Here is a 16,247-nt window from a genome sequence, read left to right on the forward strand (position 1 = left end):
GTAGCTGAGAACCATTTTCTTTAGTACAGCTGAGTTAAAATAACTAATCTCTAATGAAAATTGATCTTTGTTTGAGTGATCTGTTATTGATTAATTAAATCCAGAAGTCTATCTTTGAATATCTGCCTTTTCACCAAGAATGTAAACTAGTTCTTTTGGTGTCTAAACTTAACTTCTGACTACACCTCGGATAAACATGAAGGAGCTGCACTTTCATATGGCTCTTTGTAGTTTTGCTTATTTAAAGCTAATGTACTTGCACTTACTACTTGTTGTCTGGAGTTTGCACCTTCAGGGTTGAAAGCACTTAATTGGAAGTCGCTTTGGATAAAAGCGTCGGCTAAATGACATGTAATTTAATTTAATGTAATGTAATGTAACTGTTGCTCACTTTTTGTCAGCTAAATTCAAATGTTAATTTGTCAGAGTGATGGATTTGTTCATAGTTCACCATGGTGTAGTTGTATAGTTGTTTTATGGTCTCTCTCCTCTCTGGCTGTAGTCGACAGTTTCACTGTATCGTGTCGACGACTGCTGTAGTTTGTCAATGTCTGTCATGTTAGTGCTGTTCAGTTCTTAATGTAAACACTAACCTGGTAAATAACTTCTCTGAGAATCTCTTTTACATCTAAGCTAAACTGGTATTGTATCTGAAATTTCCCTAACCTGATTGATATTGAATCAAAAGCGTTATCGAATCGGAAATCATCTGCGATATCCAGCCCTATTTTGATTAGTTTTCACATCAAGTCGTTCGCTCTAAATCAAGTTCCTTTATTCCTAATCTCACTGTGTTGTTGTTCCAGGTGCTCTGGGTCTAAGTGTGAACTATCCAGATCCTGTTTGGGCTGTGAAAGGATCGACCGTCCTCCTCCCCTGCTCCTTCACACCACTGAAGTCTGTCGATGACGATGGAAGAGAAGTTTTGATCGAGGTCGTCAGAGTCGCCTGGTGCCAGAGCCCTCACATCTGTCTGAAAGGCACTCCGTCTGTGTACGACAGTGAATCAAACAACAACGACCCTCGTTACAGATACCTGGGAGACAAGAAGAGAAACTGCACTTTACAGATCTCAGATTTACAGGAGAAAGACGACGCAACTTTTCGCTTCAGAGTGGAAACTAATGACAGCAGAGCAACTTTCACTGACAAATCAGGAGTGAGAGTCAGAATCGTAGGTAAGAGCATCCTATGATAATGCTATCAAAAACAAATGGGCGCCCGGATAGCTCAGTTGGTAGAGCCACGCCCATATATAGAGGTTTACTCCTCAATGCAACGGTCCCCGGGTTTAACTCCGACCTGCGGCCCTTTGTTGCATGTCATTCCCCCTCTCTCTTCCTTTTCATGTCTTTCAGCTGTCCTATCAAAATAAAGGCCTAAAATACCAATACCCAAATACTAAAAAACAAAAATGGAAACACAATGATAGCTCCTCGTAGCAGAAAACCAGTAGAATTGTTTTAAAGGACATGTTCATTGCAAGTTTTTTATCCACTTACTGTATTTTTGGCTTTACATAATGTCTGCCTGTTCTACCGAGATGCCTTTAGGGACATCAGAATTTTGAGAATCCGACACACGATACGGTTTTCACAGCTTCTTTCTAGGGAAAGTGGTTTTTCTTTGGTGACCTTTTAAACAAAACGTGCTTTTTCAAACCTGCCAGCTGGTTTTGGGGTTAATAGACGTTTTGGGGGTCATTTCTTAAAGGTGCAATATGTAATATATTTACTGTATTTAATCACAAAATGAGCACAATGTGTCATCAGATATTAAAAAACATGCTAACTTGAATACCATGTTTTCTGACAACAATGCTAAAGCCAGGATTTTTTTTACTAACCTGATTGATATAGACTTGAAAATGTTATCAAATCGGGAATCATCCGCGATACCCAGCCCATTTTATTAGTTTTCACATCAAAGTATTCGCTCTAAATCAAGTTCCTTTATTCCTAAACTCACTGTGTTGTTGTTCCAGGTGCTCTGGGTCGAAATGTGAACTATCCAGATCGTGTTTGTGGTGTAAAAGGATCGACCGTCACCCTCCCCTGCTCCTTCACACCACTGAAGTCTGTCAATGACAATGGAAGAGAAGTTTTGATCGAGATCATCAGAGTCGTCTGGTGCAAGAACCATTTATTCTGTCAGGGAACGACTCCGTCTGTGTACGACAGCGAATCAAACAACAACGACCCTCGTTACAGATACCTGGGAGACAAGAAGGGAGACTGCACTTTACAGATCTCAGATTTACAGGATGATGACGACGCAACTTTTCGCTTCAGAGTGGAAACTAATGACAACAGAGCTTTTACTGGCCAACCAGGAGTGAGAGTCAGACTCGCTGGTAAGAATTTTAAAATTAAATTTTTTAAGATTATATAAATGAGAATTTGCAGTAGTTGTTGTTTATAGACAACATTTTAACATTAACATTTTAATGCACTTTTGGCTAAATTTGCTCAAAACTATGTACTGAATGTAATAAAGGACGTTTATAATGCACGTTTATTTTATTTTACATATTTACTTTAGATGGTGATCAGATGAAGTTAAGAAGCTCCAGAGATGACGGAGAGTTTAAAAGAGGAGAAGCAGTCTCACTGAACTGTTCTGCTGCAATCTGCACTATCCACCAACTGGAGGTCACCTGGTTCAGAGATGGCCACGCCCTCTCAGAGTCTGGCCCCGCCCTCCATCTGGGTTATCTGACTGCAAAGAATTCTGGGAACTACACCTGTGGTTTGAAGAGGAACAACCGCACCCTCTCCGTGCCGTACAGCCTGCACGTGGGAGCAGAAGAGGAAGGTTAGTTTGATCAGTTTTCTGTTTGTAGGAAATGATTATTTAAACTTCAATAGAGTGAAGTAGGAGACATCTCTTACTGAGGATGTCAATGATCAACCGTGTCCTTGAGGCCTGTAAGCAGGGCTGTAGTCAAGACCACCTTTGTCGAGTCCAAGACAAGTCCAAGACCAGGACTAGTCAAGACCAAGTCAAGACCGAGTCCAAAGAGGTTCGAGTCTGAGTCAAGACAGAGTCCAGGACAGAAAAGTTGTCCCACAGGTTTCCGAAATTGTTGCTTTGCAGAATTTGCAGTCTGCCCTGTGTTTCTTTTTAAGCGCAGTGCTGAGAAATTCCTGGTGATTTCTAAAACCAAATTTGATTATGGCAGAATTGGCGGACATCTTCGTTTGTTACAGTGTGTGTGAATCAGTGAAAATAAATGGCAATAACGTTAGCAGGGCATGCAGATGCAGGGCGTGTCTATATATATATAGTCTAATAGAGACACACTCGGTCAAGACCAAAAGCCATATTTGGCAAGACCAGTGGCAGAGACCAAGTCCAAGTCCTAATACCAGCGAGTCCGAGACAAGTGCGAGACCATAGAAAAAACGCTCGGACTCGAGTCCAAGACCGGACTCGTGTACTACAGCCCTGCCTGTAAGTCCTATAATTAATTCATTCAAGTATCAAAAGAGAGGAGTCGTCTCCATCCGTGTTTTGACAGACACACCGGGGGAGAAGTTGAAAACCGAAATCAGTCAAACAGTAAAGTTTATACAGTCCAAGTCTAGCCCTCAATAACATCCACACTGCCGACATTTATAAAGCGTGCACACCTCTCAGTCTACACTGGTTGATATTTGATCGTATCATCAAAAATGTAATTATTGGGTCAAATGTATTTTACCCAATTTTCATTCATTCAGCCAAACACCGAAAGAGTTTTTTTTTTTGCTATTCTGGCTGAAAATGTCAGTAGCCAAACATTCGGTGCATTACTAGTCTACAGTCCAACAGCTCTCTCTCTTCCTCTCTCTCTCTCTCTCTCTGTCTGTCTGTCTGTCTCTCTCTCCTCTCTGTCTCTCTCTCTCCTCTCTGTCTCTCTCTCCTTCTCTCTCTCTCTCTCTCTGTCTGTCTGTCTGTCTCTCTCCTTCTCTCTGTCTCTCTCTCCTTCTCTCTATATCTCCCGGCCCTAGTAGATCTTCCTGATGTTTAATGTCTACAGTCCAACAGTCCTTTCTGATCTGTTTCACAGGAACTAAAGCCTTTGACCCCCAGCTGGCTGTTCGTCTGCTTCTCTTCACTCTGCACACTGTTCTCATCGTCATAGTAACGGCCATCATCATCAAAAGGTAACTTTCTAATCAGTCTGCTGAGTCACATACACACACAAACGTGCACACGCGCACGCACGCACACACACACACACACTCACAAAAGCGTGAGCTTTTATCGTTAAATTGTATTTTATTTCATCTTAAGTTATTTGTGAAGCACTTTGTAACTTGAGTTTGTGTGAGTTACATTTTTGAGTAAAGTAATATGTTAGATTCTACTCTAACTATTACATCCGTCTTTACAGGACGTGCGTTCGCAAAAAAGCAAACATGACTGTGCAGGTGAGTCACTGAATATCCTGATGTGTTATTTTTATACACTTTACATTTAATATTTAACCTTCATGTCTTCATGGAGGGTCTTTGAGAGGTCAGCGCTGCCTTTCATCACTTCCTGTTACAACCTGCGGCTGTTATGAGTTAATAAAGTTCCTCAGAAACAGGAACCTGGCTTCTGTCAGAGGAACATTTGACGCAAAAGATAAAAACACAAATGCCACAATTTCCTCTTTGCATCATTGTTGGTACATCAGATCTTTTAAAAGACTTTGTGAGAAATGAACAACCCCCCCATGATGAGGGAAGACACTCACACACACACTCACACACACTCACACACAGACACACACACACACACACAGACAGACCGACACACACACACACACACACACACACACACACACACACACACACACACAGACAGACCGACACACACACACACACACACACACACACACACACACAGACACACACACACACACACAGACAGACCGACACACACACACACACACACAGACAGACCGACACACACACACACACACACACAGACCAACACACACACACACACACACACCTCAGAGGTGGAATGTGTTTTCTTTATCATCCATCATAGTGGAAGCAGTAAAAAATATTTTTAGTAAACTTAAACTTAATAAAAACTAAAACCTTCAAGAAAAACTAAAACTAAACTAATATAAATAAAAATGAAATGAACATAAGTCAGTTTTAATATTTTACAACTGAAAAAACAAAACAAACAAACTAAACTAAAACTAACAAACACTCTGAAAACAGACTGATCTCATGAAGTGGTGTATGTATGACACGCCAATCCGTATGCTATTAATGGCGTGTTATCAAGACACAGGGCGAAAATCTGCATAGGGAGGTTGGTTGGGGGGCTGCTGTATATGGCGCTCAAAATGCGTACAGATAACACGCCACTTGGCTTTAGAAAGTGGGCGTGTATGTTTACACGAAGTCATGATACCATGTTGCTGAAAAGTAACTCAAACTAAACTAAAACACTCTGAAAACTAACTCAAACTATTCAATCAGGAGAGACTTCGTTGCAGATATGCAAACATTTATTAGTAAGATATCACAAAGTAATTACATACATAACTTTGGAGATTAGACTCCATTGTATACGGGGTATATATACAATTCTAAGGTTTAGGAAAACCAAAACATATCCCCCAATGGAATCTAGACACTGGTGGTGGTGAGAAAAATCCGTATAGATAGGTAGAAGGGGAGGAGGCGGGTCACACTCTCGTCTGAAAATACAACTGACATAAGCAGGAGAGAGAGAACAGATTTAAAACATGGTAGTCATGCTGTGATTGGCTTGAACGTACGTGCCCGATTCTGATTGGTATACAGAAACGTAACACCCACCTACCAGCTGATCAGTTAAAGAGAAGAGAGACAACGTAATTGAAGTCTCCCTGACAGAATTTACGCTGAGCTACATTACTATATATATTATATTATAACTATTATAAACTTGCTCTGATGTTGACTCAACCTAAACACTAAATAAAGCTGAATTGCTCACCAGAAATGAAGTGTATTGTGATAATAATTATTATTATATTGACACAGAGAAAACTCCCTGAGCCAGTAAGCTTAGAGAGGGATCCCCATGAGCTTTCCTCTAGCGCCCCCCTCAGGACAAACTTTAGACTTGTAGCTCCACTACTGAAGGAAGTCTGCAGGACTTTGAGCCACTGTGGCTGTCGGCTGCTTGTCTTTTTCTGCTGTTTGAACTCTGCTTTGTGTTTCAGCCTCCAGACGCCGTAGAGGAGCTGAGACGTCCAGAGGAACGAGGCCGAGCTGTCTGATATTATCATCTGTAACATATCTGCTCTAATATTACATCACTGGACCTTTATCTCTGATATTATCATCTGTAACATATCTGCTCTAATATTACATCACTGGACCTTTATCTCTGATATTATCATCTGTAACATATCTGCTCTAATATTACATCACTGGACCTTTATCTCTGATATTATCATCTGTAACATATCTGCTCTAATATTACATCACTGGACCTTTATCTCTGATATTATCATCTGTAACATATCTGCTCTAATATTACATCACTGGTGCTTTTAATCTCTGTTGGTAATATGATTTACAGGTCATCAAACATATCACACCAACACTCATCACCCCGCCAGTTGCACAGGTCTACATGTACACACACACACACACGGACACACACAGACACACGGACACACACACACACACACACACACACACACACACAGACACACACATGGACACACACACACACACACGGATGGACGGACACACACATACACACACACACACAGACACACACACACGAACGGACACCCACACACACACACACACACAGACACACACACGGACGGACGGACACACACATACACACACACACACACACACACACACACACGGACGGACGGACACACACATACACGGACACACACACACACACAGACACATACACACACACACAGACAGACACACACACACACACAGACACATACACACGGACGGACGGACACACACATACACACACACAGACACACACACACACACACTCACAGACACATACACACAGACACACACACGGACACTGAATTCTTTAAGAAGTTTAAAATGTTTCTATCTGATGAAATGATGAAGACATCAACACATTTGAGGAGCTTTAAAGATTTATCATTTCACTTGTGCATCCTTTCATACATACTTTAACACCTTTGTATGACATTGTATATTCTACACATTAATTTCTACAAAGTCATGAATATAATATAAAAACAGTCCCTTTGTAATCTAATAAAAATACTTTTATTCCAGGAGTTTATTGCTTGTTTCAGTTGACTGCTGCTCACCAGACAGTGTTTTATAAAGTATAAAGAAAGCTTTTTAACTAATATTTGTTTTGATTATTATCTGATAGAACTATATTCATGATTGATTAATCGAGTAGTTGTCAACTATGAAAATGTTTAGCTAACATCTGAAATGGTTAGCTACCAGATAACCCCGGTCACGGGGGGAGGGGCATGGTCACCAGGAGAGTGTAGTACAGCCTGACTGTGGACGGTAACTGAGCGCTAGACCATTAGTGCTAGCTTCACAGCGGAGCGTTCAGGTCCAGTCAAAACAATGCGGCTTAGCTGGGATTTCAGCACCAGCCGCACGTGTAAAATATATCAGCTGTGACGGGCCAGGGTCTGGAAAACCAGGTAGGCCGCAATTTAACCTGTTCCCATTGGGCTCTTAATCATTTAGCTCATAGCATCACATGTACCAGCAGAGCCAAGCTCTGTTGTAACAACTTGACAAAACGAGAGCGAGCTCGACTTTAAGAATTTATATTTTAGTTATGAATAAGTCACTCAGAATGTTATAAATCTGTTGTTGTACTCAAAGTTTTCATCCCAGCACCTGCAGCCTACCTATGGAGTTGTAAACAAACTTTGTGTTCAATATATATAATAGTGCCATGTCAATGATATAGTGTGGCACTGATTGAGTTCATCTTGGCCTGTTCAGCACCATCGCTGTCCATCAGCTGTCGCTGTCCGTGGTGCTGAAACATGTTTACTTGACTGACAAACTTGTTAAAAAATGTGGCTTTTCTTTGTGTTGTATTTGACATATAAGTGACACATTATAACATATGCATTCATCAGATATTTTACCTTTTTTTTTTAACGGTTTTAATTTTAAAATGACTTGGTAGCAGAGGGCCCCGTGATGAAGCTCCGCCCCCACCATACTGAGAGTCTAGCTCCGCCCCTGCAGGGTTGGTTATGCCGTGACACAACACATAGCAATAACAGAACAAGTAATAACTGCACAATTTACCCAAATAGTGAACACAATAACTGCGGTATGATTGTGTTAAACAAGTAATCTGGATCAATTTGGAGCAGATTATTTTAAGTGTTACGTCACCCTCCACTGGGAGCGTTTATTGGTCCGGTGAGGCGCAGTGCATTCTGGTAGTTGTAGGTTTTCTACCTTCTGAATGAAAGAGACTATCACAGCTTCTTTTCTCTGTTTTCTCTGGTCATGTTGCACCAATTTTAAAAAGGTTTGTGCTATTCATCTGCAGAGACAGCCCACTTTTATAAAATATACCTTCTTTCAAGCATTACAAAACTTCTTTAAGACGCACAGGATGAGTTGAGACACTTTGTAATGAAAAGTTACATAAAAACGTCTTTGGAAATCAAAGAGGAACTGAGATAATAACCACAAACACATTTAATGCTCCGTCTCAGTTCTACAGTCAGTCAGTGTCTTTCTCATCGCTGCTGTAGGTTCAACATTAGAACAAGTCAAACATTAAATCATCTCATTAATAAAGAAAGGATGGCAGTTTGGGACAGAAAGATTTCCTGTTGCTTCACGTTACTGCTCGCTGGTAAGACATGGACTTTATTTACGTTATGTTGATATCTTTAATGATGTTTTTGTCAGTTAGTTTTTCACATCAAACTGATAAACTCTAGAAACATTTATGCTTCTGAAGTTGCAGCTCTGAATCTGTTTTATTATTTTATCTTTTTGTTTTCTGTTTTAGTAGCTGAGGCCTAATTTTAATAATCGATTCTTCAATTTATAAACTTTGTTTGAGTGACAACCTGAGTGCTTTCCACAAGTTAAATTTAAGACATCTGATGGTACGCAATCTGTGCTGTCTCCACTAGCTGATATGGACATAAATACGTAGTAGAAAACGTGACGGTTTCCCTACACTAGCTGTATCACGCATGCATTGAAACACTGGATGGCCAGGCAACACAACTGGTGACATATTTTTGTAGGCTACATGTTATTCATTATGCAGTTCACGGCAGGTCTGTTTTATAAATATATTTAAATTAAGTACTTATTGTCACTGATCCAAAACTGCATATGGACATCCGTGTACTAGGCCTCGTCGACATTGTTATCTTTGTGACATGTAGTGTGGGGATGTTGTGATGTGTTTAAATGTAGCTTACGCTCTGCATTACGAGGTGTTTACGTGGTTGCCAATCCAAAATAATAAAGGAGTTGTTCCATGTTACATCAACATACACATTTTGGTTCCATGTGGAATGAAGTCTGAGTCTTTCTGTCACTGTTTCCTCCACACTCCCTTTTGTGATTCATTGCTATATGGTATTAGGCCTACAAAGGTGCACAAGCTGGAACAGATCGTGCAGTGTCGTAAATCGGTTTATCATCTACGTATGCGCGAACCTTTTGCACATGTCGGATCGTGCAGGCAACACAGATCGCATACCCACAATATCTTTAATACCATTTAGAATGAAATTAAATACCAACTTCATAGCCATACTGGCAAAAGTATGGATATAATGGAATATCAGAAAAGATTTTGTGTGTGCACGTGTGTGTGTGTGTGTGTGTGTGTGTGTGTGTGTGTGTGTGTGTGTGTGTGTGTGTGTGTGTCTGTGCATGTGCATGTGTGTGTGTATCTGTGTGTGTGTGTGTGTGTGTCTGTTTATGTGTGTGTGTGTGTGTGTGTGTGTGTGTGTGTGTGTGTGTGTGTCTGTCTGTCGGTCTGTGTGTGTGTGTGTATGTGTGTGTGTCTGTTTATGTGTGTGTGTGTGTGTGTGTGTGTCTGTCTGTCTGTCTGTCTGTCTGTCTGTGTGTGTGTGTGTGTGTGTGTGTGTGTGTGTGTGTATGTGTGTGTGTGTGTGTGTGTGTGCTTGTTTTTACTATATTCGTGAACACAACAAAGGCTGTCACTTGAATGGCGTTTTGAGCTAACGTTAGCTTTCAAACAATCATAGATAGCTAAAACGTTTTTGAAATGATTTCCATCTTCTGTTATTGTTTGTAATGAGAAAAGTTTATTATTTTATGGATTTCACAAATTTCAGTATGACACGTTATTATGAAGGTAAATATGGTGCAAAAAGGGAGAGCTTGTAGAATACAATGTAAGAACTTGCAGAACAAAAAATCAGAACTTGTATGTTAAAATTTGCACTTGTAAAAATTTAATTTGCACTTGTAAAAATAAAATTTGCACTTGTAAAAAATATTCACGCACATGTGATCTGAATTTGAAGTCATACAAAGAAAAAAAACATGAGAGCTTGTAAAAAAAATCTGAACTTGTAAGTTGAAATTTGCACTTGTAGAAAATGTTCACACACCTGAGCTCCACGGCCTGCAGCCGCAGACGGACCGTCATCAGTGGGTAACAGGTGCCAAGTTTCGCATCCCTGCCGAGAATTGCATCCACTAGGGAAAATAATGATTTTATAAGGCAAAGTACTGTTTAAAAACTAGGCAATAGTAAATCTCTTTGTCATGTTCATCAATAATGATTAGGATTTTAGAAGGTTTATAGACATCAATGTTTTATCAGACTCTGTAGTAGCATTTCCTTGCTACCTAGATGCAATTTTCGGCAGCAATGAATTCTGCAGAAATGATTGTTTCTGCCCAAGCGGGTGAAATTCTTAGCAGGGATGCACAACATCAGCAAAGCAAGCTCTGGTCATGGCCGGGGGATGGGCCGCTGCTACCGGATGTGGGGCTCTCCGTGTCCCGCTGGAGCTCCGACTGCAGGTCGAGGTCGGCAGCGAAGCTTTCTGGCAAAAGCAGTGTTACTACGCTGGTCGATCTCCATTGATGACGGTCCGTCTGCGGCTGCAGGCCGTGGAGCTCACCGCCACTGTTTTAGTTTGACTGTTAAAAAGTGTTTAGATAATTAAAAGGTATTTATTTAGAAGCGGGCTGGCTGCTAGTTAGCTAGCTAACGCTAGCATGCTATTCCACCAAGTTTCCATGCTACATAAATAAGCCAGACAGAGTTGTCCCTCATCTGGCGATAGAAACCCTGATTTTCCCGTTCTGTTAGCTCAGAGCTCCACAGCCTAAGTCCACAGGTACAAATTAGTTTTGCACCAAATGTATCGTCAAGAGTGTTGTGAAAGTCGAGGTGCGCAGATTGGCCACTTTGTGATGCGAGAGAGCACATATGTGAAGTTGCAGTGACAGATTCCAGAGGTTGTAATCACTGAGTTGTGGTTGTGATGGAAAATGAACCAGAGTAAAAAAAAAAGTATACGAGTAAATGTTGCATTATAAGTTTGCAGCTGTCATTGTGTTCATGTAAATATCAATCTACACATTTGTGAATATTTTTTCTGTAACTTCACATTCAGAATACAGGTGTGTGAACATTTTCTACAAGTGCAAATTTCAACTTACAAGTTCAGATTTTTTTTACAAGCTCTCATGTTTTTTTTCTTTGTATGACTTCAAATTCAGATCACATGTGCGTGAATATTTTTTACAAGTGCAAATTTTATTTTTACAAGTGCAAATTAAATTTTTACAAGTGCAAATTTTAACATACAAGTTCAGATTTTTTGTTCTGCAAGTTCTCACATTGTATTCTACAAGCTCTCCCTTTTTGCACCATATTTACCTTGATACGTTATGCCCTAAACCGTTTAAATCTGAGCTGCACTCGACTCACATCGGGCAGTGCAATCTGCAATGGAAAAAGGAGAACGGGGCACCGCGGCCGAGTCAAGCTGGTACTAGCAGTGGGGAAGCGCCATTAATGTAAACATTAACCTTGTGATTACTTTCTCTGAGAACCTCTAACTTTATATTGAATCAGCAAATCATCTGTGAAAGCCAGCCCTATTCTTTAGTTTTCACATCAAAGCATTCGCTCTAAATCAAGTTCCTTTGTTCCTAATCTCACTGTGTTGTTGTTCCAGGTGCTCTGGGTCAAAGAGTGAACTATCCAGATCCTGTTTGTGGTGTGAAAGGATCGACCGTCCTCCTCCCCTGCTCCTCACACCACTGAAGTCTGTCGCTGATGATGCAGGAGAACCTTTGATCGAGGTCGTCAGAGTCGCCTGGTGCACTGATGAATTCTGTCAGCTTCCCGCTAAGTCTGTGTACGACAGCCAATCACAGAACAACAACCCTCGTTACAGATACCTGGGAGACAAGAAGGGAGACTGCACTCTACAGATCTCAGATTTACAGAAGGAAGACGACGCAACTTTACGCTTCAGAATGGAAACTAATGATGTCAGAGCATCTTTTACTGGCCAACCAGGAGTGAGAGTCACAGTCAAAGGTAAGAGCATCCTATTATAATGCTTTCAAACACAATGGCAATAATATAATTAACATATCATTTTATCATACGTAAAACAGAGATAGGCTCTCTTTTTTCAGTTACTAACAGTCACACCTAGAGCCATCTGGGGTCGAGAAAAAAAAAAAAAAAAAAAAAAGGAATTTAAGGAGGAAATAATAAAAACGTTTTTCTAAAAACTATTTTTTTTTTTTTTTTTAAATAAAAATTACAACAGGTATAGAAAAGCATGAGAGAGAGTAGGGCTGTTGGAACAAATACCGAATGGTATTATAGAGGAAGATTGACAGCTCTAATAGACAGACAGAAAGATGCATGTTATGTCGTGCATTATGTCGGCAGGATAATTTAAAAGGCTACTGTGACTACATTGTGCGTCTGCCCTATTTCTGATACCGTGGCGGCAGAAATTTTGCCATGGTGGGCCGGCACTACAAAATCAACATAGAGGAAACACTGCATACTAATGACACATGTATGTTTGTTTGTGTGAAAGCTTTTATTAAGCAACTGTAGGAAGGCATTCGGAAATGTCAACAGATGAGCGCATTAGCGGGGGGGCGACAAGCACACGTTAAAACAGGCGCGCACAGGAGGCCCAATCATATCGTGCTGATGTGACCGAGCCCGGCCCAAACATCATTTCTAAATATCTGTCCGAACCCGGCACGGCCCGTCGGGTCCCGTCGGGCTCGGGTCAGGTATCCATCCTCTAGTGAGAGACTTTCACCGTTCACTTTGCTCACAACTATGTACTGAATGTAATAAACGACGTTAATAATGAATATTTATTTTACATATTTACTTTAGATGGTGATCAGATGAAGATAAGAAGCTCCAGAGATGACGGAGAGTTTAAAAGAGGAGAAGCAGTCACACTGAACTGTTCTGCTGCAATCTGCACTATCCACCAACTGGAGGTCACCTGGTTCAGAGATGGCCACGCCCTCTCAGAGACTGGCCCCGCCCTCCATCTGGGTTATCTGACTGCAAAGGATTCTGGGAACTACACCTGTGGTTTGAAGAGGAACATCCGCACCCTCTCAGTGCCGTACAGCCTTCACGTGGAGGCTGACGAGGAAGGTATGTTTGAACAGTTTTCTCTGTTTGCTGGAAATAATTATTAATGCTGCGTTCCAGGCATCCCGTAACTCGTGTTTTCACAACCTTCCCCCCCGTGAAAGTTCCCTGGAACGGCAGTCAACCCCGTAACTTACTCCCTGTGAACTGGTACCAGATGGTTGTTCTCCCAGTTACAGTTTTTGACGTCACACACACATAAACAACAATGGTGACCCCTGTTGATGCTGTACAGACGCCGGTGATTAACGGTGAGAAATAGAAATAAATAAACATAAATAGGCAACGTAAAGTAATTCTGCACATTGTAATCAAAACAATACACATACGATTGTGTACTACTACAGGTTATGTTTATTAAATGAAGCCCAAAATATGTCGCCGACTAGAAATCGCTAGTATCAGCTAGCGCTAGCTAACATCAGTGTTAGGTAGCCGCTAGCTAACGTTAACATCAGGTAGCCTAACCTGAACCCTGCCAACGGCACAATGTTTAGCTAGTGCTAGCTAACGTCAGCGTTAGGTAACTGCTAGCTAACTTTATTGTGACTTTGCCTGGAACGCTACCAAGTCGTGAGTCGTGACTTGAAGTCGTAACTTACGGGCTAAAAATTGTGCCTGGAACGCAGCATAAAACTCAAATAGAGTTTTGATGCGGAGAAATCTGCCCTCGTTGTTAAAGTCTCGCCAAAATGCAACCTAGGGTGTTTTTGTGAATGTACCCGAGTCAAACTTTTGTTTAAAAGCATATTTAGGACGGAATCGCCACTTTTAAGATTGACCGTATTCTCGTTTTTCGGTCAAATGGCCTTTTGAATGGGAGTGCCGGACTCTGTTTTTAAAAAATAGCTTTTTAAACGCTACATTGCTCGTAAAGAAGTAACGGCAGAAACAGGCAAACCAGCTTTAAAATGAGAACTGTGCGGTGCCGATGTAAAGAGTAACTGATGTAGATCTTCCTGATGTTTAATGTCTAGAGTCCAACAGTCCTTTCTGATCTGTTTCACAGGAACTAAAGCCTTTGACCCGCTGCTGGCTGTTCGTCTGCTTCTCTTCACTCTGCACACTGTTCTCATCGTCATAGTAACGGCCATCATCATCAAAAGGTAACTTTCTAATCAGTCTGCTGAGTCATGTTCCTGTATTTATATCAGTGAGACCCAAAAAACGTCCCTTTAGGTCGTTTGTTCCAGCATCATTCTGACCTATATTGATATTTCTAAAGGTTTTTTGTTACACAGACACACACACACACACACACACACACACACAGAGACACACAGAGACACACACACACACACACACACACAGGTTTGTGGCACTATCTTTGTGGGGACCCGTCATTGACATAATGCATTCCCTAGCCCCTTACCCTAACCTTAACCATCACCACTAAATACCTAACCTTAACCCTTACCCTCACCCTAACCATAACCTAATTCTAACCCTAATCCTAAAACCAAGTCTTAACCCTCAAACAGACCTTTAAACTTGTGGGGTCCAGCATTTTGGGCCCCACAAGGCTGTGCAGACCCCAAAAGTATACTGTATTCCCCGGTTTTTGGACCCCACGAATATAGTAAAACAAGCGCACACACACACACACACACACACACAGAGACACACAGATACACACACACACACACATACATACACACACACACAGAGACACACACAGACACACACAGAGACACACACCTGACATGCTCAGTCGGATGTGTGGGATGAGCGTGACTAGAGTCTCTCAAAATCTGATGAAAATCTTTTAAACTGACCTTTGTTGATCTGAAATGAAGACAGATTCAGCAACTGCACGGCCTATTTCTTTCTTAAAATGTTTTCAGAAACACGTTTCGGTGAACTATTTTCGTAAAATACGAGCTCGTATTTCGAACAAGCCGCCATTACTATCGACTGGAGATCCCAGACCCACGTGACGCGTTCGTCATTTTCCGGTTTTAATTTTTTGTATTACGTCTCGCGCACGTGCAGAACGTACGTAAGAGAAGTCGGCGTCTCTTAGGTGTGTTCTGAGGCACTTTTCGGGACCTCGGGGAGACGACTGATCAGTCCGACTGACTTTTCTGCCGACGGTCAGCGGTCGGGTTGGTGTGTCAGGGGCTATACTGGATGAGCTAGAGGCCGCCCCGAAATATTTACTTTTTCGCGGGATCATATTTGGATCATTTGTGTTTATTCGTGCTACTCACAGTGTAGAGCAGTAGGCACAAACAATGTTTCTTTCCGTCATCAATATGGACAATACATATATAATAATATTTCACAGCGTTAATGATGCGTTTTAAACCGCAACCGTTTCCTTCTCTGGTTTAGATAGGAGGACTTCTTGATATTTCTTTTTCTGAAATATTTAGACTTTTTTTCGAGAAATATTACAGCTTATTTTTCCTGAAATATTTAGACTTTTTTTTTTTGAGAAATATTACAACTTTTTTTCCTAAAATATTTAGACTTTTTTCGAGAAATATTACAACTTATTTAACTGAAATATTTAGACTTTTTTTCGAGAAATATTAGAACTTATTTTTACTGAAATATTTAGACTTTTTTTCCTAAAATATTTAGACTTTTTT

General features: G+C 40.9%; 1 protein-coding gene and 1 long non-coding RNA gene across 2 annotated transcripts in view; both read left to right on the top strand.

Annotated features, from left to right (window-relative positions):
• The window catches only part of LOC118496099, a 31,220-nt gene extending 17,520 nt beyond the window's left edge, over positions 1-13,700 (top strand). The window contains exons 3-4 of the mRNA XM_036006348.1: positions 807-1,178; positions 13,384-13,700. Of these exons, the coding sequence (XP_035862241.1) occupies positions 807-1,178; positions 13,384-13,700 (689 nt within the window). The remainder of the gene's footprint in view (positions 1-806; positions 1,179-13,383) is intronic.
• LOC116056230 lies at positions 4,061-6,482 on the top strand. Its single transcript, XR_004106525.2, has 3 exons — positions 4,061-4,148; positions 4,379-4,415; positions 6,203-6,482. It is a non-coding gene; the product is annotated as an uncharacterized LOC116056230 (long non-coding RNA).
• Positions 13,701-16,247: the final 2,547 nt, after the last annotated feature.

The sequence above is a fragment of the Sander lucioperca genome, chromosome 10, assembly GCF_008315115.2.
Source record: "Sander lucioperca isolate FBNREF2018 chromosome 10, SLUC_FBN_1.2, whole genome shotgun sequence".
Lineage (NCBI taxonomy): Eukaryota > Metazoa > Chordata > Actinopteri > Perciformes > Percidae > Sander > Sander lucioperca.